The following is a 24,091-nucleotide window of genomic DNA, read 5'->3' on the forward strand; positions in this document are numbered from 1 at the left end:
GAGTCTCCTTCCCCAGGAAAGTTCACCTGTAAAGTAGAGGCAGGTGGTGAGGACCACATCCTTAAATTCTCTAAGAAGGACAGGGAAACATTTATGTAAAGGAGGATTTTCTATTTCTCCCATAAGCAGGGAGCATTGGGATTTGAAAGAGGGTTTCACCCTCTTTTCTTGACCCTGGATTCAGGCAGTGAACTCCCCACTTTCCATCTCTGCATGTCAAGGTTCTCCAGAAAAACAGAACCAGTAGGACATGAGCACATACATGCAGGTGTGCTTGACAGATGCTCTTTGACTTAGAATGGGGTCATACTTTGATAAACCCATCATAAGTTGAAAATATCAAACTGAAAATGCATTTAATAGCCTATGCTATGGTTTGGATTAGTGTTCCCTAAAGATCCATGTGTTAAAGGCTTGGTCATCAGTCTGTGGTGCTATTGGAAGGTGGTAGAACCTTTAAGAGGTAAGTCCTAGTGGCAGGGGTTGGGTCACTAAGGGTGTGACCTTAAAGGGGATACTGGAACTCCATCCCCTTCTTTCTTTGCTTCCGGGCCATCATGAGGTGAGCAGCTCTTCCCACCACACTCTGCTAAAATGTTCTGCATTACCATAGGCCCCAAAGCAACTGGCCAAACCACCATGAATAAAAACCTTCAAAACTGTAAGCCAAAATAAACATTTCTTCTTTTTAAGTTGGTGATTTCAGGTATCTTGTTATGTAATGTAAAGCTGACTAACACACCTGTCAAGCATCATAGCTTAGCAACACAGCACACTGTAGATTATCAACTGTGTACCCACGATCATGTGGCTGACCTGGAGCTATGGCTCACTGCCACTGCCCAGAATTGAGTCAGTACTGTACTAAATATCACTAGAAGCACCATTTTGAGTGAACAAACCCTGCTTTCACACCATTGTAAGGTTGAAAAATTGCAAGTTGAACCATTTTGAGTTGGGGACCCACTTAATAAACTGAAGAGACTCATTGGAATTGGCTCATACAATCATGGAGGCTGAGAAATCCCATGTTCTGCTATTTGTAAGCTGGAGAATCAGGAAAGCCAGCAGTGCAATTCTCCTAAGGCCTGAGAATCAGGAATGCTGATGTTCAAGGACCAGAGAGGATAGATGTTGTAGCTACAATAGGTGAGAGAACGAATTTGCCACCCCCAACTTCTTGTACTCTTCTGGCCCTTAATGGGTTGAATGATGCCCATCTATACTAGAAGGCAGAATTTCTTTATTTAGTTTACCAATTCAAATGCTAATCTCTTCCAGAAACATCCTCACAGACACACCCGGAAATAATCTTAACCAGCAATCCGGACATCCCTCAGTCAAGTTGTTGCATAAAACTTACCATCAGTCTCCCTGTGGAGACATTCCTGTCTGTCCTGTCAGTAGCTTCAGAGTCAGGAGGTAAAGCCTCAGGCCCATGCAGAGCCATTCAGCCCTAGGTACCAGAATTCCTGTGTTGGGGGATATTAAGTGATTTCCTGGCCATAAAAAAGGCTGCTACTTGGGTTCCCAACTGGCTATGGTCATGGCCAAGCTTCATGCTTACCTCTGTGGTCAGAATCTAGTGAAAGTCTCACATGGAGAACAAACTCTGACATCTCTGAGAAGGCAGAGAAGCACCACATTTCTTTTTTGTGCAGTCCACAAGGCCTGGGGGACATCAGAATATGACCCCAATATGAGCTTCTCACTTGAATGAAGTCTCAGTAAATGACTAGGTGCTTCTTCATGCTCTTGCACCCTACAAAAGCTGCCAAGCTTGCCTTGGTTTATGGAAATTGTGTCTGTTTCTATATCACCTCTTGCCCCATGTCTTGAATGTGTTCCCCAAAGTTCATGTGTTAGAAACTTAATCCACAAAGCAACAGTGATGAGGTGAGATGATAAGAGCTAAGTCATGGGGACACTGCCTTCATGAATAGGTTGTCATTCTCATGGGAGTGGGTGCATTACTGTAAGAGTAACATACACACAGAGGATAAGTGGCCCCTGTCCCCCTCGTGTGTTCTCACCATGTGATGACTTCAACCATGTCATAATGCAGCAAGAAGGTCCTCACCAGATATAATCACTAGACTTTGGATGTCCCAGCCCTCTGAACAGTGAGCAAAATAAACTTTTATTGTTTATAAATCATCCAGTCTGTGGTATTATAATAGCAGCACAAAATGGACTAAGTATCTTTTTTAAAATGGTCAGAGGGGGATGGTTCTTTTAAGAAAAGGCTTTAAGTCTTCTACAAAAGACATTTATACTAACACATTAGACCATTCCTCTCTTCTGTATTCTCAACCTTACCCCTCATTGGAGTTAACATGATTTCACCATATCAACTCTAGGAAGAAAATAGGGTGCAGGGTGCCTCCTCTGACGGGGGTTGCCAGTGAGACTCACAACTCACTGGAATAAAGATGGAGATGTCAGATTGAGTAGGATCTTGAATTATATGCTCTAGTAGGCCTCTGTGCTCTTTGGCACAAGGAAGTGAACAAGAAATGGCTCAGAGATAAAGAGTGGGAGAAGTCAGGCTGAGGGAGTACTACTGCACAGTACAACTCAGAGAGGAGATGGCAAGCAGGAACTTGGGGTCATCCTGTGGGATACTTTCACTTACTAAGAGATGGCTTGAGAGTTCAACTTCAAGGGAAAGCACAGGAAGGATCCAGAGTCTAAATGCCTCCATGCTATACAGGAAGGAGCACCTAGACAGACTCTGCCATTCTCACTCCACACACATTTAGATATACAAATTGCCAAGAAACAACAGGATTTGGTTCACAACTTGGATATGCATGGAGTCAGCTGGGGATCTTAAACACTGCTGCTACCTGTGTCCTGGGTGTCAGGAGTCATCAAAGCCTTCCAGGCGATTCCAAGGTGCAACAAAGTCTAGGTGACACAAGGGTCTGCAACCCTGCCTGGCACTTCCCAATAGCCAGCCTCTGTGATTCTTACCTTACTTTTCCCAAAGTGTGGGGTTGGGGGACAGGAGCCCAGAGCTGGCCAGGATAAGGTGCAGGGTGCTCAGTAAATGCTCTTGGTGCACAAGGGTGGGGGGGGCAGTGCACCTGCAGCCCTGGGAATTTAATGCCTTGTTTGTTTCCTCTTCCTGAGGGACCTAGGCAAAGATGACAGAGGCAAGAACTTCACAGGAGGAGGATGCAGAAAACAGGCAGAGAAAAATCGTAAGCACTTTCCTTAAAAAAGGGAGGTCAGAGAGGGACATAGCTGAGGCAAGGAGGGGGCCAGGTGTCAACAAAGTAGTGAGCAGGGCAAGACAGTTGCTCTGAAAGAGAGGAGAGACTGGGGGACAAGCTAACCCAACCTGACAGGTACACTGTGGGGACTTATGGGCACATGCCCTTCACAATGAGCTAATTCCCCCACAAGGATCCCAGAACCCAAGAGTTGCAGGGAGAGATGGATTCCCATTCCTGAGTAGCTGTCAGGCCGTCCTGAGTCTCCATTCCTTGGAGATTGCCCTGGTTTGGACACTCAGCCTCTACATGGCTCTTGTGTCCTGCCTCTTCAAAGCCTTCCTATCCTATGTGTGTCCTGCTGTCAGCATAACCTGGCTTATGCGCCCATCTGACTGCTTTATTTTTTACAAACAGGGGTTCTCCCATGATAACCACCCCACCCTCTCTCTAATCCAACCTTTCTCATAGCACCTCACCTTCAGATAAGTCACACCACTTACCCTTTCCCGAGCCTGTCATGGCATCTGCTGGGTCCTCTATTGAAACGGCCTGCCCCTCTCTCCTGAATCAAATTCTTGTTTCATTCACAGTCGTCTTAACTGCTACCAGCTCAGAAAGCATCCCAGTTATTAAGACTGAAATTAATCTCTTCAGTGCTTTTGAAATTCTTAAGTCTTCTTCACAACCTTCTCTCACTGTAGATTCTGGTTATTTGTGAACTTCCCCCAAACAATGTATGTTTTTCAAACTCAAATCCTCTGGAGTGCCCAGTAGGGTTTTGGATATAGCAGATGCTCAATACATGATTATTAAGTTGAATTTAATAGAATGGGAATGGGTAGGCATAGAGACCTGCTTGTGGGGCAGATGAATTATTAAAAGAGGCATTCCTTTCTGCCACTCTAGTTAAGATCCCTGTAGCCCACATAATACCCATAAGGACAAACATAAAAGGTCAGGGTCATAACCACTAGAACCCAATAATACACTGGCTACTAGATCTCTTTCTTCATAACAGACTAGAATTCGTGAATAAAAGGACACAGAGGCACAGGCATATCAATATAACAGCTGACATTTACAGGACACTTGCAGTTTATTTCATAATCTAATTCTCAATAAATGCAGACAGATTATTTCCTCACAAGTTAGCAGTCTGATCTCTTCCACCCACATAAGATGGGCAAATGTTCACCATTTCACACAGCAAGAACACCGAATACATAAACATACACACTTCTTATATTTATAGGAAGGGACTAAAACCATTTAGCCCCAAGTTTCAGGTACTATTGTTCCCTGAAGAAGGCCTGCTTGTTGTGTGTGTCCCCTTTCCCCCGCCCCCCACACCACACCATGCAGATCTTTGCTCCACATAGTTATTCTCTGCAGTCATAATAACCAGTCTCCATTGCTATTATGGGTTGACTTGCCTTCCCTGCAAAAGCTATGTTGAAGTCCCAACCTCCTTAGAATGTGACCTTATTAAGAAATAGGGTTTTTGACGATAGATTTAGTTAAGATAAGATCACATTGGAGTAGGGTTGGTTCCTAATACAATATGACCGATGTCCTTGTAAGAAGATGCCCTTCGAAACAAATATAGTGGCTGAGGAAGGGAATGTGTGCATGTGTGCTGGGCACAGGAATCATGTTTTTTGGTGGAATGACAGTGTAGACATGTGCTAGAGGGTTTCAGTTCATGCATACACATGTATTTTCCTACTCGCACATTTACATGCCTGTGTGCACTCTCTCATTACACACTTCAGTATTAAAACTGCAAATGTCCTCTCTGCTCCAGCTATTAATTAGAACCACATACCTCCCCTGCCTCCCTTTGTCAGTGCGTGGATAGCAGTGTGGTGATAAAGATTTCATTAGGATACTAATCAAAGTGGCTCATAAAAGGCATCTAACCTAACACCATTGGAGGATACAGGACTAGGGAGTTGGAAAGAGGGGAGGGAAATCTTTAAACAAAGGAGCCAGTTGAATGGACACATTGTGATTGACAGACCAAGATCCCAAGCCTTACAACATAAAACTCCTCCCATCTAGAACTCAAGCTTTTAGTTCTTTTCTCTTAGAAAGCTTCCCATTCTTCTGCTTCCAACATTGAGAGAGGAAGCTGTCCACTTTGTAGAAGAAAATGAATTGCTTATTTGAGAAATGCACTGGATCCCAGAGCAAGTTGTAGAAAACGCTGGGCTTGTCGGAGTGTTGTTTTTTAATGGCTGATCTATATGAGGCTAGGGTATCTATTCTTAGAAGGCAGAGTAAAGCATTTTAAAGTCAGACAGGTGCTTGTATACTAAAAGTCTAAATATAGACTTGGGGAGGCCAATAATAATGGGAAATATTCACTGGGAACTCACTATGCAATTTATGTTGCACTTACCAAGCATTCTGTGGTTCATCCTCATTTCATCCTGCAATCCTGGAAGTTGACATAAACCCTATTTGACAGTTCTAGAAACTGAGGTCAAGAATGATTGAGTAACTTGGCCAAGGTCACACAGCCAAGATATGCTACAGGCAGTGTTATCAGTCTGCTTTCCAATAGTATAATGAAACACCTGAGGCAGCCTACTTTATAAAGAGGTTTGCTTTGGTTTTGGATACACAAAGTCTAGGGGCTGCATCTGGTCACAGTCTTCTTGTTGGCAGAGTCCTGAGTTGACACAGAGCATCACGTAGTGAGACAGGGAATATGTGAGTGTGTATGTCTGGTCTCCCTTGTTATTACAAGGCTGCCAGGACTCAGCCATGGCAGCTCTACCGTTATGATATTATCTAATCCTAATCACTTCCTGAAGGTTCCACCTCCACATACCAGTAAGTTTCCATTTTCTTAACACCTTGCAGTGGGAATTAAGCTGCCACATGACTGCAGGGGAACAAACCATATCTGAGCCACAGCAGGTAGGATTTGACCAGGTTGGTCTCATAGTCATATGTGGTGGCACTATAAAAAGCAGACTAGTAGGAAAAGAACAGAAATGGAAAAAGTACTGTGAAATCAACAAGTAACTCTGATGCCCTGGATTAAAGAACTAAAATTCCATGTCTATACTCCTCCCTTCCCCTCAGGTCCCACAGTTGCCACAGGTAGGCCAGCTGGAGGCCCCTGGTGATGGGTGGAAGGAACAGCTCCACCTTCTCAAAGCATTCACCTAAATTCTGGTATAGGGACAGCTAAAAATGTGTAGAAGGGACCTGGTATGCCTTCTCTGGTTCCTTCAGGGAGGCCTGTGCCTGACAACAGATGGTGGGAATTATTCCAGCTCCATTTCTGCAGAATCTCTGGCAATGACACAAGATGTGAGGAAAAGACAGGTGGAGCAGGAGGGTTGGGAGAAACTGAAGTTTCTGATACTGGCGCTCTACATGGGAAGTGTTACTTCAATGAACAGCCTGTAAACCTCAAACAAACCTCACAATTACTATATATGCAGCAGAACTGGCATCTAGAAGGTTGACGTCACTTCTGAGTTTACAAAGTACTGTGGTTTGAATATGTCCCCCAACGTTTGTGTGTTGGGAACTGAATCCTCAATGCAACAGTATGGAGAGGTGGGGCTTTGAGAGGTAATCAGGTCATGAGAACTCTGCCCTCAGAGTGCATTAACTCTGTTATCTCATGAGTAGATTAGTTATGAGAGATCTGGTTTCTGACAAGAGAAGAGTTAGCTCCTTTTTCCCTCTCTCTGATAAAAGCATGAGTTCAGTCTCCTTCCCTCCCTCTTCCACATTTTGCCATGGATGTCTCCAGAAAGCCCTAACCATAAGCAGGTTCCTCTGCTTTGGACTTCTGAGGCTCCAGAGCTGTAATAAACAAATCTCTTCCTTATAAATTACCCACTCTTGGGTGTTCTGTTCGAGCAGCACAAAACTGACCAAGACACATAATATATGAACAATTGGCTGTCAAGCCATCAGCTGGCTAATCCAGTATCCATCTTACTTCACTTCTCCCTTAACTGGAATAAATATTGGTCTTCTCACTTTCCCAGCCTCCCTCGCAGCAAGATTGGGCATGAAAAACTGCTGCCCAAAGAAGTCTGTTAAATCAGGACCACTGGTGGGACTGCTATTCTTCCAGCCACAGCTGGTGCTGCCCTATCTACATTCTTTCCTTTTTCAAAAGAGAACAAGATGACGGAAGGGTCAAACAAACTGCCAAGTCTCCACCTTACTGGGCCATGGAATCATCACCAGCTGCCTAGGCCAGACTTCTTACAATGTTTAGAAATAAGGCATTATTAAACAAGAAATAGGCCTTTCATTTAAGCCAACATTGGTTTGCATTTCTATTAGTCATAGCCAAAAAACTTTTGATCGATCTTATTGCAAAGTTCACATGTGCCCCACTGTGCCATGTTACCAGCAAGACCAGTAGGAGCTAGGAAACTTTACTTCATCCCTTCTAAGAACATATTTTGTGCTACTTTATCATTTAAAAAATCAGGATGCAAATTAAAATGGCTGTCAGCTTTTTTCCTTAGCATAATTAATGGTATTGTGGATTTGAAGAAAATACACTAAAAGGATTCTGTGAAATGGACTGCCAGAAGTATCCGGGTTCTGGATTTTCCAAAGATCATGCTGTCCTCACACTGCTTATTTGCCTGTGTCAAGTGATGGGGGGTGGTGGTGGGGAGAGATAATAAGATACGAGTCTTTATCTAGGGAGAAGAGTCCACAGATCTTTTTAAATAAACACAAGCCCTAGCAAACCTGCTGCTAGAGAACAGGATTCCTTTGAAATGGAAACTGAGGTCATTTGTACCAAAATGAGCAAAAGTTTCTTTCAAATTCTTTGGAGTTTATGATAAATCCTTTAGTTATATGTAGTAGTCTCTAACTTTTGAGAATGTATTTGATGTTTGAAAACAGCAAAAAGTCACCTACCTCTGTTCAAACCTTGTGAATAATGATCAAAACGCGGCATATGGTTTGCTTTAAAAGGAAGACTAAAACAAGGGCATTGCCTACCAAGACCACTTTGAAGAACATCTAGAACTCTAGCTTTTGTGTCTTTTTAAAGTCCTTCGCCTCCCAGCAGCTTTTTAATTTTTCAAAAAAAACTCTTATTTGGCTGGGCACGGTGGTACACGTCTGTAATCCCAGAGGCTCAGGAGGCTGAGGCAGGAGAATTGTGAGTTCAAAGCTAGTTTCAGCAAAAGCAAGTCACTAAGCAACTGAGCAAGACCCTATCTCTAGATAAAAATACTAAATAGGGTGGGGATGTGCCTTAGTGATCAAGTGCCCTTGAGTTCAATCCCTGGTATGCAAAAACAAACAAACAAACAAAACCCCCCAACTTTTATTTGGTACTGGGGATTGAAGTCAGGAGTGCTATATGCCCAGCCATTTTTATTAGCCTTGACAAGTTGCTAAGGCTTGCCTTAAACTTGTGATCTTACTGCCTCAGCCTCCTGAGTAGCTGGGATTATGGGGTGTGCCACCATACTCAGTTCCTCATGAACTTTAGAAGACCTATAAATGGAGTGTTCCTAGCAGCAGCCAGAGGCCCCTTTGTCCTATGTCTTTTCCCTACCTCCTTCAGACAAAAATGGGGGAAGACTCAGCCTGTCTCAGTTCTGTCCATTTGATGAAAATGAAAAAAAAAGTCAGGAGTGGACTGGTATTTTTATGACTTTGCATAGATCTCATTCCTTAGCTTTTTATCAGGCCCAGAACAGACTCCAATTTTCTCTAATATGGATCCATTCTCACCTAGAAGTGGCGGCAAACCACTTCATCTCATGGCAAACATTGGGACTCAGGTCACAGGAATTCAGTGTTAACAAAGATGGTTCTTAAGTGTTGCTAAGGCTGCAGAAAAGACAGGATACACTTAGGAAACTTTCTGCTGGCTTCCTCCAACCCTTCTCAGACATTCCGGGTGGGGCTAGGGTATTATACCATCTGGCTTCAGGAATCTCAGACTCTCATACCCGCTCCATTGGCCAACATCTATCAATACAAACTGATAAGAAAGAAAGCATGTTTTTCAACCTTTACCCTTACTAGAGCAGAGATAAAGTCATGCATACATTATACAAGATTGCCTAGATTTGCCAGGGATTTACTATGTCTGTCCCTCTGTCTCTGGGCAGGGCTATGTCTACCTGGAATGAAAGACTACCAGAGAAAGGAAAGAGAAAATACCTTTCCTGTTTTCAAAACCACCAGAGGTGATCCCTCAGTAGGCAAGAGTCTTAACACTACTACCAGACTAGGAGCTGGGATGTGAGGGTGGGATGGGGCAGTGCATTAATACTACGCACAGCAACCTTGAAATAAACAACAAAGGTGATGTGCCCATGTGATATACATGCAGTCCTTAGATATTGTATTTCATCCTGCTCCAGTTTGAGTTCACTTAAATTCAAACTAAGAGCTTGGAATGCAAACTTAAAAGTTCTGAGCATAGATAAATGTCTCATATGCTACCTTTTGTACTTTCCTGAATGAGTTGTTACCTGCAGTTACTTTCAAGAATGGAGTACATTTTTGTTCATAATTATAAATGGGGAGTTACACAGATGTTCGATTTTGGCTGTAGGTGAAAGTACAGGTTTCTCTATTTCAACCTCTATGCAGGAGAGTACACAGCCATTTACATTTGTCTGATTTCAGGTTTAGAAGCAAGGCATGCACACAATTCAGAGATGAATGGACTCCCCCTGGGCAGTCTGTTTTTACCCTTAGTCTTCTTGAAACAAGTCACAGTCCACAGTACTGATATGCATCCCCTACAATAACCAACTCCAAACACACTAGTAAGAAATGGGTGTTACACTGAACATTCAGTGGGGAGATGGACATTCACTTTCACCATACCCAGGACAAATGAAGAAAAGAATGCCCACGAACATCTGATCTTCCTTGTTCCCCAAAGTTACCCATGCAGCTGTCCCATCACTCTTCTCTTCTCACCCACCTCCTTGTCTACAATCCTGCCCTCATTTATAATATAACCTTCATCAATAGTCTGGTTGGAAACCAGCCAGAACAGCAGGGCTACCACCTCCTCCTTCCAGCTCTGCAGGGTCCCATCTTCCTTCTACACTCCTTGTTGTATACACCACCATTCCATCTTACAAATACAAAGTGTTTACCCAACAAAATGCACCAGTTCTTAAGGGGAGAATTCTATGCAAAATAAGTTTTATTTCCCATCCCTGTTAGCCAATAGACTATATGCTGTTAATCCTAACAATAACCTTGTGAGGGTGGTTACAATTCCCAGCATGCTAAGAAGGTAACAGGGAGAAACTTATAGAAATCTGGATACTCACACATGCCAATACCATAGTGTGTCTATCAGAGCCCTGTTAGTAGCCCCCTGCCCCACAATGCTGCAGTGCAAATGCAGGTAGGTCTGGGTTCTGAGCTGCAGCTGAGGCATATCTGGGTGGCTCCCTCTACATCCAGGCAGCAGCTGTTCTCATTATCCATGCACCTTCTGCAAAGTCATCTTCAAATCCCCTTTGAGAAGATCCTGTCTTCTCTGAGTCCACCGTGTCCACAGATGAAATGCAAGAAATTTCATTATTTGTTGTTTACACAGGTTAAGGAACTTGCTGGGGCCATGCAGCTGTTAAGTGTTACTGACAACGAGAGTTAACAAAGGAGCATCTAACATCCAGGTGACACTTTGAAGCACTCTGCTATTATGCCTCTCTAAACAGGTCTCTGGTCCTGGGTTACATTTAGATGGAGAAGAGGCATTTTTTCCCCCATTCCAAAATGACTTCAGGAAGCCAACAACACTACACAGGGGTTAGAAACTCTACTTCTGATAGGTGGATGGGCCTATGTAGAGGTGAGATATGGGGTGGGGATAGCCCCTTCTGCACACCCCCTGCTACTATTCCCCTGCCTGCTACAGAGAGGACTATACATAAGAGTAGAGCCTGGGCCACATTAGGGTATACATGTGTCAAAGACCATATGTATTTCCACTTTCTGCTCCATGCTGTCATCCAGGCAAGAAAGCCAGGCCTACTCCATCTGAGTAGGCCTAGTGAGAATCCTTTGCTCTGTTGGTAGCGAGTTGGTGGTAAGGTCTGGATGTATGAGGCAGACAACAAATCTACACCATTAGCTGCAACCTGGCTGCTCCAAAGAACTTTAAGACAAGTGAATATGAAAGCAGTATGATAATTTCCATTTTGTTGTTTGTTCCTTGCATATTTAGTTCAAGAGTTACCAGCAGAGGGGCAAGGCAATAAAGGCAAGCACTGAGCCATTCCTTGGGCTCTGTTGTGATATTTACAATATGATCGACACACAGGGTTTTATAGACCATACAATCTATAATCCACACCAGGACACTTTTGAAGAGTGAAAGAGAGCCTATCAACCATGCCAGGACAATTTCCTGGTAAGCAGGAATGTATGGTCACCCTGTCAAAACCATCAGAACCTGCCCTGAATCCTAACCTAGTACCTCTGATCACACCGATAGGTTTTCTTATCTACTTATTAAATAAAAGAGAACCTAAGTCCAATAACAATAGGTAATAAGGGAAATTAGCATTGGAATACTCAAGGTATTAAAAAATTCCATATATCCTGCCCATGCCTTCCGTTTGGAGTATTCATAAAACCACCTAATTTGTGGAAAGCACCTTAGAGTTTATAGAGCACTTTCATAGGCCTGCTTCAGCTTAATAATCCTCTGAGGCAGGAGATAGGTCCACCATCTTTTTCTTTTCTTTTTCTTTTTTTAGTTGTTGACAGAACTTTGTTTTTATTTATTTGTACATGGTGCTAAGAATGGAATCCAGTGCCTCTCACATGCTAGGCAAGTGCTCTCCGCTGAGCCACAACCCCAGCCCCTCGGTCCAGTATCTTAACATGGGCCACGCAGCAAGCAAAAGAGGCATGACTCAAGCCTGAAATCTGGGAAAGCCTCATATTCTCTCCTCTAACCACATTATGTTCCCTAATGCCACCTACTCTGATAAGCCAGTAGCTTGTGTTCTGAACCTAGACTACCTGTTAGAGAAGAGAACAATGTGAAACGAGGCCCAAGGGAGATAGTGGGCCAGACACAATCACAATTACCTGAATCACAATTGCTGCAAAGGCAGTCATTAGCACACATTCAAGACAGAAGCATAGATCTATGTCCATTTATTTTTTAAGCCATCCTAGATCTGGTAAAGAAAACTGCCAAACCCCAACATGGTTTTCTGAAGAATTTTCTAAGATCTAAATTTTAACTTTAATTAGCAAAGGATTAAAATCCAGCATTTAAATAGCTTTTTTTTTTTTTTTCCATTTTTCTCTTTTTTAAATAGAGATGGGGGTCTCACAGTGTTGTCTAGATCTTGAGCTCATAGGCTCAAGTGATTCTTTAGCCTCAGTCTTCTGAGTGGCTGGAACTATAGGTATGTGCCATGGAGCACAGCAAAACAGTGGTTCTTAATAGGAGGCAGCACATATCCTTAGGGGCATTAGGAAATGCAGGAGGGAGGGGCATTTTTGCATTAAGATTGGGAGGTGAGTTGCCTTCTTCTATCTGTGCCTCCTAAATCAATAAATTTCAATGACATTTCTATGTGACAAAGACTAGAATCAGTGGATTCCAATTCACATACAAGCCAAGCATTTGCCAGACTACTGGGCTTCTGAGGACTAGCCTGTGGCTGATGGATGAGGACACAGTGCTTGCTGCTCTCCAAGGCTCTTAAGATGTCAGCAGAACATATAGAAGTTCTGTAGGTCTGCAAGCTCATGTCAGGGAAAAGGGACCTTGATGTGTTCATCTAAAACACAAGGTTCCTACTCCTATCAGTGTACTATGATGAAGTCTGCACAGCACATATATTGTAACTGTAGGAAAAGGATTTGGAAATTAATTACATGGCTAATTTAGTCCTGTCTCTCCCTAGCCTATAAAAACTTCTTTCTTCCTATTGCATACAATCTCAACCAAAAAACATTAGAAGATCTAAAGGACTAACTTGATTCACACTTTTCCTGGTTTGACAGAAGAACTGATGTTTCCAAGAGGTAATTCCCCACACTGCCAAAGACAGAAGGTGCTTAGGGGCCATACTTACTGAGCAGATTCATACTGCCAGGAGAATCTGATGAGAATGTAAATTTAGAGATTAAGTTTTCACTCTCTGTAATTCAAGAATGCTTCAGTTTTGTCCAAATCACAAACATCCTTTAGGTTTTAGCTATCCATATGTCATCATCCCTCACTGGGGTAGCTTCAGATGGACATCTATACATCAAGTTTGACTCAAGTGTGGAGAGTATCACAAGGGGATGGTCCTAGAGATACTCCTTCTCCTCAGTAGAATGAATGACGTTCCATCTTGGAGATCCATTTTCAATCAGTGAACAAAGGGGCTTTAATTCTCAGCACAGCACTGAAGATTTTATGTGTGTGTGTGTGTGTGTGTGTGTGTATTTATGGACAATTAGTTAATTAGTAGTGATCCACAGAGGAATGAGTCATTTATACCTTTAACAATGCATTTTCAAAATGAAATCTATCCATGACCATTTATTTGGGGTACTTAAGACACTGGTGATTGGGCTTCAAGAAGTTCATGATACCAAAGAAGGAGGAGCAAGAATGTCAGGAAGGAATGACATTCCTTTTTCTTTCATATTTTCTTGTTTCAGGAAAGGAAATATTATTAAGAGAAAATGAAAGTTGACTTAAGTAGAAATGGGAGAGATTGAGAAAGTAAAGTGTTTTTATACAACAAAACCTTCTCTGTTTGACACCCATAAGTAGAGAACAATGAATGGGATGATAACCTAACTCCTGGCTGTGAATTTCTTAGTGTTTTTTTTTTTTTTTCCTTCCCCAAAGGTTCACTGATATGATAGAGGTTGGGCCAAAAGTAGGCCTTTTCTTCATGAGAACACCACCATTTCTAGTTTAAGACGCTAATTCAAGGAAATTATGTTCCCTTCCCACCTTGCTTATGGAAAACTGCCTATTCACAGAGCCAAAGTAATGTGGTGATTAAAAAGGCTTAACTAAAAAGAGAAATGGGTCAGTCCTTCCCTGTGATTTTCCTATCTCAGCACTTGCTGGTAGGGAGCAAACATCATTGCTCAATCAGCACATCATGACTGTTACTGGAGGAGCAGACTGGAAAGAAGTGGGACTCACCAGTGATCATGCCCTGGTTCCAGAGGAGATGCTAATCATTTCATGAGTAATCCTCACCAATACACCAGGTCTGGAAGAATCTATTTTCCTGAAACTTCAAAGTATGTGTGTAATAGACTAAGAAGAATAAATCACAAAAGAAATAATATGCCAAACAAAAAGTAAGAATGCCTCTTTATAAACTTTGCATAAGGTCTGAATTATCTCTTACAACATGTATGCATGTGTTCACGCCATAGAGATGGAGGGGAATTCACTTCCAAGTAACCTGTTGAAATGATCTCCACAGCTTCGGGTTCCCCTGAATGGCTTCCAGGTTGTTGTGTTTAGAGTCTCCAGCACTATGAAGATGGCAGCTCTCTTAGATTCCCCAAACATCCATGACCTACATCATGTCCAGCTGTAAACAAAAATGACATATTAAGAAGGGAACCAGGCTGGATGTGTGCTGCATGCCTGTCTGCCTATCATCCCAGTGGCTTGGAAGACTAAGGCAGGAGGATCACAAGTTCAGAGCCAGCCTCAGCAACTTAGCGAGGCCCTAAGCAACTCAGTGAGACCCTGTCTCAAAATAAAAAATAAAATGGGCTGGGGATGTGGCTCAGTGATTAAGCACCCCTGGATTCAATCCTTGCCCCCACCTCCAACCCCAAAGACCTGCCACTGATGCTCTGGCAAAACAGAGTTTAATGAAAACTATGTGATTCTGCAATCTGTATGCAGGGTAAAAATGGGAGTTCATAACCCACTTGAATCAAATGTATGAAATATGATATGTCAAGAGCTATGTAATGTTTTGAACAACTAATAATAAAAATTTAAAAAAAAAGAAAACTACATTGGTTAGACACGCATGGACTTGCACACTTATTCACTACTAACTACTTTAGGAGTTAAATACCAAATCATTCCTCATTTCAGTATTAAGAACTTCTCACAAAAAGGATGAAAGCAAAGTATGCAGTTTTTGCTGGACAGTTATTGTGTGAGGTTTAAAGAGAAGAAGTTTCTAAACCTGAAAGATGGATGTAAATTCCAATATTTATACAGTTTTCCAGGTATCCACAGCATGGTGTAATGAGGTGCACTAATCCTCAAATGCCTATTAGTCTATTTTGTTTATGTTAAGTTAATTGAGAACATTTAAGAAGTAGGTTTCTTAAAGGCTGTTCTTATTTGTCAACCCACACAAATTGCATGTTGTATTACTTATTTTTGGTTAAGAGCAATTTCAGTAAATTATAACATTTTGCTACTAAGAAAATAGCCTCCCCAGCTCGTTCTAGCCCTTCAAAGAAGAGAATTAATTTGAATGAACAATGTAGTTGAAATCACAGAACATAGGAATTTCCATTATGAAATCACCTATCTGATTAAATTTATAATGGCAATAAATAACAGTGTAGAAAACTTCTGATACGTTAGAAATTAAAACACAAATAAGAAACAAGTCTATGATAAGCAGCTTTTGTGGCTGAATTTACAGCTCAATTTCATTCTTTAGAACACCTGGTATATATTGAAAGCGCTTACCAAATCGTCTACATCACCACCTTCTTCAAACATGGCTGCTTTGTCTTCATGTGGTTTTTCTTTGGGGGCCAGAAACTGTGAATAGAAAATCAGTCATGTTACTTCAGTGACATTTTTGCCTCTTTTGATGAAGCGAACAGTTTGCTAACATTCCACAGGCAAACCTAAGGAAGGCTTGCTTAGTAAAGTCCCATTGCAAATGGTCTTTAAAAATCAAACAAACAACAACAACCAAAAAAAAAAAAAAAAAACCACATACATCTTGGCATATTCTTCCTTTGGCTCTGGACAAGAGCACCAATTTTGAGGTTTAATAGTCCATACTAACTAGTTACTAGAGAAAGGTCTAATGAAGAGGGAGGATTTGTCAGGGCTTATCAGGATGGTGAATCTGGGGAGGGTCCCACATCAGCATAATGGACACGAATACCTCACTTGATATTTCACGTCTGCTTCCACAAGTAAGCTGGCAAGATAAGATTAAGAAAATAAGCACCCCCAAACAGTGTGTCTTGACTCAAATAAAAAAAAAAAAATGAGTGAACTTGAGAGGCTGCTTAATCCCTTTTATGGAAGTCCTTCCATTTGTTAGAAATTGTCAGAAAACGGGCAGATAAAAAAATGGATGAGAAAACTTCTGTTTGGCATCAGTGTTTTAGACCTGGAACTTATCAAAGGCAGACACAGAAAAGCAAAGGCCCTAAAGCCAGGTCTGTAAGGATCAAAGGATGATACTGAGAATTTTAAAAAGTTGTGAGTGCCCTAAAAAATCATTTGAATATCTTTTTTTCTATCCTGTCCCTCCAAGACATAATGGTAGGGTGTCTTTTCAAACTTCATGCATGTGGCAACTGCCTCCAAGAGCCAAGTTCTACCAATGCCTATCTATCCTGAGAATGTGACCTTTACCTGGGAGCACAGACCAGCCTATAGGAATGAGCATTTTAAAGGGGGTGATGAAAGGTAGACTATGTCTCTCTGTCAGCATTCCCTAAGTCAGCCAGAGTGCAGTGGAGCACACTTGTGTTGGAGCCTTTTGGCTTAATGCTGCTTTCCTGAAGCTGCCTCCACTCAGGCAAATCTTGTTATACATGTTATCAACATGAAAAAATGGCAAGAACTGCTTTTCCTTACATTCCTGTTATTGTTATGGTACAGAGGACATGATAAAGGTCTTTGAAACCTAAGACCTATAAATAAACTATATCTCTTTTAACAAATTATAAATCAAAGTCATTCACTAATTAGGTTGCACGCAGCAAATCTCAGGAAGCAAGCTCTGCCCATCTTTCCATTTCTGAAGCATACAAACTCACACACAATTAACATAATGGTAACAGCAAAGGCTGTTTCTACATAGCTGGGCATTGCCTTGACACAGATGTGGCCAGGTTGACTTGACCTCTCCCCTGGACTTTGTTGCTTCACTATTCTTGAACCTTCATTTTGACTGAGAGATTAATTCTTTTAAGGACACATATGGATTTTACTGAACTATGTGCAGGGCTGGGAATCAATGCTATGACACGCAGAAAATCCTTGCAATGGGGGCAGACAGTCTGGAAGAGAAATGTAATGCAGCTGCTGTATCATTAATTCAATTTATTGTGGGTGATTATTAATAGAGATATCTGAGAACCAAGTATAGATAAATAAGAAATTCATACATTTATTGCACATGGTTTCCAAATTAATCTTTATAGTTCTCCTGATTATTGTCACTATTAAAAATTGTATCTTGCTTTCCCTACTCATTGTAATCAACCATTGCATGGTTTTCCCTATATTAGAAATATATGGCTAATGAATAAGTCTCATCCAGTTAGGGTGAGGGCTGGGGATATGTAGCTCAATGGTAGAGCAGGTGTCTAGCATGAATGAGGACCTGGGCTCAATACTCAGTACAAAAAAAAAAAAAAAAAAACACGTCGAACACATAGGGTGAACAGAGTAAAAGGCAGAGCTGTGTCCTGTCATAGCCTTCTGTGGGACCAAAGAACTAGCATATCCAAAACAAATGACAAACTCCATGCGCTCAGTTGCACAACAGTCCACTACATCTTTTACATTAGTAATCTGAAACATTATAGGTATTTATAGATGAATATAGAAAATTCTTGATGTTTTTTGGCATTCAGCCTCTAAAAGTTGCAATTCCCATTCCTTCCTCACCTGAAAACCCTCTTTTAGAGTGAAATTAAAGGATAAATTAAGATAGGTCTGTCCGCACAGTGTGACCATGGTATATGTAATCAAACACAATGGCACATGTCTGAGGATAGGCCAACTTCCTAGGAAGAGAGGAGCAGCAGCATAAAAACCCTTTCATTTCCATCAAGTGATAAACATCTGCAGCTGATTTCCCTGACAGATCTGCCTCACATTTCTGCATAGCAAATTATGGCTAAAAGCTGAGCTGCCATCCATTATGTTCCTAAGCCCGGGCAAGGCTGATCTCTTATACACAGCGCTCTTCCTCATCAGAGTTTTTAATGGCAAGTAATTTCCAGGCTAAGCAGTGACAGGGAAGCTAGAGGAAGCTATAGACAGAGCAGAGAATTCAAGGACTGGTTTGCTTTCTCAATAAAAGGAACCATTCTCTGAATGCAGCAGAAAAGGGTAGGAGTCAAGTTTCTTCTTTTCTCCTGTCCTTTTCCTCTGCAGAATGCTGAGAAAGGAGATAATAAATAGAAAGGACACTTGTGTGATACATTCCCCATTCCTCAGCCATCATCCACGTGGTGTTGGCACAAAGAGCCTCTTACCTAGAGATCTTTATGAGATGAATAAACTACTACTTTTACTCATTGTGTACTGAAATGTAATCCTGGCTACAAGCAGAGAAATGGAATCAATAACCTCTAACAATCAGCTTGTGCTCAGACCCCTACCAACGCCCAAATTAAAAACACCTGGCTTCCATCAAGCTGATTCCAACACTATCAGGTGACCCCAGATGTATAAAAAAGCATCAAAATGAACAAGTTTACCTAAAATGCCATAAATTTAGGTTTCATTAATGTCATATGTAGCTTATTTTATGCAATAATGGCAATAGACTTCATCAGAAAAATCCTCCACCCTGGTGTGTAGAACACAACCATAACCTCGGCCCTTCAGGAGCACTTGAAAACTTTGGGACCACTTCATAACTAATTTTCTTCAAAAATAAAAAGGAAATACTACTGTTCACCCTATTTATCTTATGGTGTTGTGGTGAACCTCAGAAGAAATAAAGAGCAAAAATTCTTTGTGGCAGTTTAAGTTTTATGTTCTAATTATTTGGAATATACCTAATATACAACCACCAAGCAATATGTAAGAATATCTAGCATATCTTTATTCATGATTGCTAAAGTTTGGAAATAATCAAATGCCCATCATCAAGGTAATCAATGAATAAATTGCAGTATAATTGTTAAAAGGGATCCTACATAGTTATAATACAGAATGAGTAATTACAACATCAGTGAACCATTAGGCATGATTCCAATGATACGAAAGTCAAGAACAGGCAAAACTCTTCTCAAGTGACAGAAGTGAGTACTGGTTACTTGGGGGATAGAAGGGCTCTGACTGAGGAAGCCCTGGGGAGCCTTTTGGGTGGTGGGCATACAGGTATATGAATATGTAAGAGTTCATCAACTTGTATACCATATGATGTCTTCAATTACTATACATGTTCCATCTTCATGAAAATTTAAAATGTTATCTTAAAAGTCTCAAGCTTTAAACAAACATTAGGTAACACTCTGATATGCATTGCTGCTTTTCTTATACTAGCATACTGAAAAACCACACCAGAGATTTAGGAAATCAGAAAAGAACAAAAGTAAATGTCACAGGGTCCAACAGGGGCCAGTAGTTAGAGATTCTTAAACCATCTTAGAATCCTTTGCAAGGCTTTGGTGATCTCTTATACATTCATCTGCACGAAACTGGGTGTACTCTTGAAAGAGAAAGCACTGAGTATCTCTTCTCTAAACAGATGTGACTGGTGGAGGCATGGAGAGGTGAAGCCATGGTGTGGAGGGAGGGTGGCTAGAGTAGGAGTCCAGGGGGTCTTGGTTCTGGTCAGTTCTGCTAGTCATTAGCTTGCTGTGAGACACTGAGTTATTCAACTTCACCTTTCTGGATGGTATTAGAGAAAAAACCAGATCACTAAACTAAGTATCTATGATATTAAGATAGAAAACTGATCAAATAAAGGATAGATGAGGCTGTTAAAAGGAAAACAAGTGCTAAAAATGTCCCCCACCCCCAAAAGCTTGAATCTAATGAATATTTAGATATAGCTCAGCCTCTTGGATTCCTCAAGGCTTGGGGATAAATCCTCTTTCTCCTGTTCTTAACATGGAATAAGATGACAGGAGACCAGGGGTCAGTCCTAGAAAGAGATTCCCAGTCAGTCACTTATTTTGAGATCTTAGAAACCCTGCTTTACCTCTCTTGCCTATGAGAGCACCAGGAAGTGAGACCAACATGATGGATAAAGGCACTCAGGACTACACAAAGACTTTATCCAACATCAAATGCTAAGGGAATGTCTAACACTACCATCTAGAAACAGAAAAGGTTAAATGAAAGAATTGACAGATTATAATGACAATAAAAATGGGCTCCAGAGATGGGTAATATGTAGGTTTCAAAGTGAAATGAAAGCTACTGGGAAACTTTTGATTACCTAAATTTATGGAAGAATATTCTATGTCTGCAGTAGGGCTAACTTACCTGTTTCTCAAAAGAATCACAAAATTCACATATTTTAAAAATACACTAGAAGAAAATGGCTCTCTTTAAGGTGTTGTACAAGTGCAAAGTTATAATTTAATTTCCACCTAAAATGGACAACCCTAGATAATTATTTCCTTTCAAATAACACTTAATAGCAAGAATTTGACAGCTTGCTAACTTTTAATAACTTATAGTAAATATATTAAAAGAATAAGGAAAATAGGGACTACTGCATTTTATAGATTATTTGTAAGACTTAAATCTATCTAGGAATGAAGGTCCAGTGCAGTGCACAGGGACCAGAATTTTAATCTTCTTGCTGCCTCTGAGTGCTCATAGTGTAACCCCATTTAAACTTTGTAGAATTTGGTTTCCCAGTGATAACAGGACAGTATTCTGCTCCTGCCAATTCGTAGCAGATCACTATATGAGGATCACAGAGACTGTACTGGACACTTGGTTCTGAAGATACATACAAAAAAAATTTCTTCCCCCCAGTGCTAGGGATTAAACCCAGGGCTTTGCGCACACTAGGCAAGCACACTACCACTGAGCTACATCCCAGACCTACACAAAATTTTATTACCATCTCTTTCTATCATTATCTAGATAAAATGTGCATGTTTTAAGTAAACATCACATAATGTGAATGCTTTTTTTTAGAAGTCAAATGTTATATAAACATTTGGTATAAATATTTAATTGACTGAAGCATTGATAAATGTGAAAAAAAGAAAATGGCATTTTCTAGATGTGCGTCTGTAAGGTTAACGTGCAAATTTAATTTCAGATGCTACAAAACAACGTACATCAAAATGCCTAGCACAGAGCTGGTGCTCAATACATTTCAGTTGAATTTCCTCCTTCTTATGTGCCAAAACAGTGAAGTTTTGCTGGCAGTATCAAAAGTGTACTTAGTGTGCCCTGACTGGAAATTGCTCCAAAAGGAAGAAGATGCAAGACAAAGCCAGGTATCCCATGCTGGGAGAAGAGATTCTCTTCATGTTTTTTATTAAGTTTTCTCTATTCAAATATAGTGACATTACCAGAGTTGTCTTAAACTACAACTGAAGTCAGTTCTGGTGATATTAGAATCATCTAAGGATACCACCTCATACCTAGCAATTAACTGAAATTTTTCTCTATAGCTCAATTATCAGACTCTGTGTCCTTAAATTCCAAAGAAGATATCACATTTGCAATACAGAACAAGCCTCACACAATTTAAAAATGCATTATCCCTTTCTAGATTTCTTTCCTCTCTAATATTCAGGATTCAATGAGCTGTGACACTTGGTTAAGATGCACGGCTAGGAGGGAGCATTACCTTTTCTAGACCAGTGCTCCCCACTTCCTCCAAAGACTGTAATGTGTTCAATTCTCACTCGGATGACAGATTTTTGTAAAGCAATAATGACTAAAATTAAATTGTATGTCTTGACGTATTTTACTTGTTTAGCAAAAACCTTCACCATACGTAAAGACTAACATTATGTGTCAACTTGGCTAAGTTATAGTGCCCTGCTGTTCCATGAAACACTACTTACTCTAGATATTTCTGTGAAGGTATTTTGTAAATGAGTTTACCAGTTATAATCAGCTAACATCATTTTCAATACATTCAATAACTGACGGGTCTTATCCTGTCAGTTGAAGGCTTTAAGAGAAAAAAAACAGGTTTCCCAAAAAAGAATTCTGTTAAGACTAACAAAGAAGCCTTGTCTGAGTTTCAAGCCTGTCAGCTTATCTTATACATTTTGGACTTGCTAGCTCCCACAATCACATGAGCCAATTCCTTAAAGTCAATCAATCAATCAAGTGAGGGAGGTGTGTATGTGTGTGTGTTTTCTTTGGTTCTATTTCTCTGGAAAATTCTGACTGACAAATTCTACTACAGTCCAAGGGGAAAATAAAATCGCAATATTGTATAAACTGACAAATAAAAATAAAGCCAAACTGTTACCTGACATACCCAAACTCTTGGTACTCACTACTGACTGTGGAAGAGGGTACAGACACTGCGAACCCCTCTGAGACAACAGTCAGCTCCTAAGAGTATGTGTCTAAAATTCTAGAAACATACTCCCTGAAAGTAGGGACCATATCTGTTCTTTAAGAAAAACTTTTGCCAGGCTCAGTACTGATTAAAAACTCTTATATATGCTGATTAACTTGTCTCCCAAACAATATGGTTTCTGTCAGATGCCTTTGTATAGTTGAAAGTTGGAGGCATTTTCCATTTAGCCTGAATTGAGACCTATGGTGAACTTGCTCCTGCCATTCCCTCGATACATTCCTATCTGCTGGCCCCAGGTCAAACTCTCTCTCAGAATATACAGTTATTTTTTTGAGTCTCCACTGCCACCCTATGCTCCCTTGTACCCAATGTTTGAGCTTCTACAGAGGGCAGAGGGCTGTCAGCATGCAGCACAGGACGTAGTGCATAGCAGAAGGTTTGTCAGGGTGGTTGCCAGGCACTGTCCTAGCAAGACTGGATCCATTAGTGACGGTAACTAAAACTAAATGCTATAAACTATGTTTTTGAGCTATTGAATCTAATTCCATTAAAATTTCATCACAACCTTGAGGTATAATGAAGGATCAGTGAACTAAATAGCTATGTGTATCGTGACTCATAGCTGACTCTTGACTCAAAGCTCATACATCAGACAGGGAGGCCTTGTCCTAACAATTGTGTTAATCTTCTACTGAAAGAGACCTTTACTGAAAATAGCTGGATGTCCTTTATGCTAGAATAGAGTTTTTTCCTACCCGCTGCACATTCATCTGAGAGACTTTAAAAATTCAAACAAATCATGCCCAGCACCCATCTCAAACAAACAGAATAGAATCTCTGGGGTGATTCTGATTTTTAATCAGCATTAAAAAAAAAAAAAAAAAAAAAGTTCCTCAGGTGACTAAATGTGTGGCCAGCGTGGGAAATCACTGGGCTAGTGGACTTTATAGCCTTTTGCCAGGGTCTAGGCTAAACCTGGAATGTACTAGGGAAGTCAGAAGCTCTAGGACTACTTAAGCTGGGATTACAGGTGAGTTCCAGAAATACAACTGAGGCCTGTGGAAAACTGAGTGGATTATGTTTCCCACAAGTATGCTGCAGTTGAAGCAATTTGTTTGTTGGCTGAATAAAGAATGAGTGCCCTACTTCAGGCACCTTAAAATTTAACTTCTTAAGGACATCTAGGAAAATAATGTCCACCACAATGATTCATCTAATACAGGGAATTCTTTCTTAATACCTTTTTGGCTTCCTCAGCTGTGACAGAACTTCCAGAGGCTTCATCTTTGGTGATCAGAGTGATTCCATCTAAAAAGTAATTCACAGAGTAAACTTCAAATACAAATAGTTAATCCTAATCTCACTTTCCTTTCCATCATCTCCTCCCACCTTTGCTCTGGAGACTTAAAAATATAAAGATGCTCT

At 40.8% G+C, this 24,091-nt stretch overlaps 1 protein-coding gene across 2 annotated transcripts in view; it reads right to left on the reverse strand.

Annotated features, from left to right (window-relative positions):
- Window positions 1-14,530: 14,530 nt before the first annotated feature.
- Xrcc5 (X-ray repair cross complementing 5) overlaps window positions 14,531-24,091 on the reverse strand; it is an 89,237-nt gene continuing 79,676 nt past the window's right edge. For both annotated transcript variants that reach the window (XM_071619644.1, XM_071619645.1), the window contains 3 exons: window positions 23,907-23,974; window positions 15,916-15,990; window positions 14,531-14,782 (listed from right to left, as the gene is read on the reverse strand). In XM_071619644.1, the coding sequence (XP_071475745.1) occupies window positions 14,768-14,782; window positions 15,916-15,990; window positions 23,907-23,974 (158 nt within the window). In that variant the 3' untranslated portion in view covers window positions 14,531-14,767. The remainder of the gene's footprint in view (window positions 14,783-15,915; window positions 15,991-23,906; window positions 23,975-24,091) is intronic.

Source organism: Marmota flaviventris, chromosome 11 (genome assembly GCF_047511675.1).
Source record: "Marmota flaviventris isolate mMarFla1 chromosome 11, mMarFla1.hap1, whole genome shotgun sequence".
Taxonomy (NCBI): Eukaryota; Metazoa; Chordata; class Mammalia; order Rodentia; family Sciuridae; genus Marmota; species Marmota flaviventris.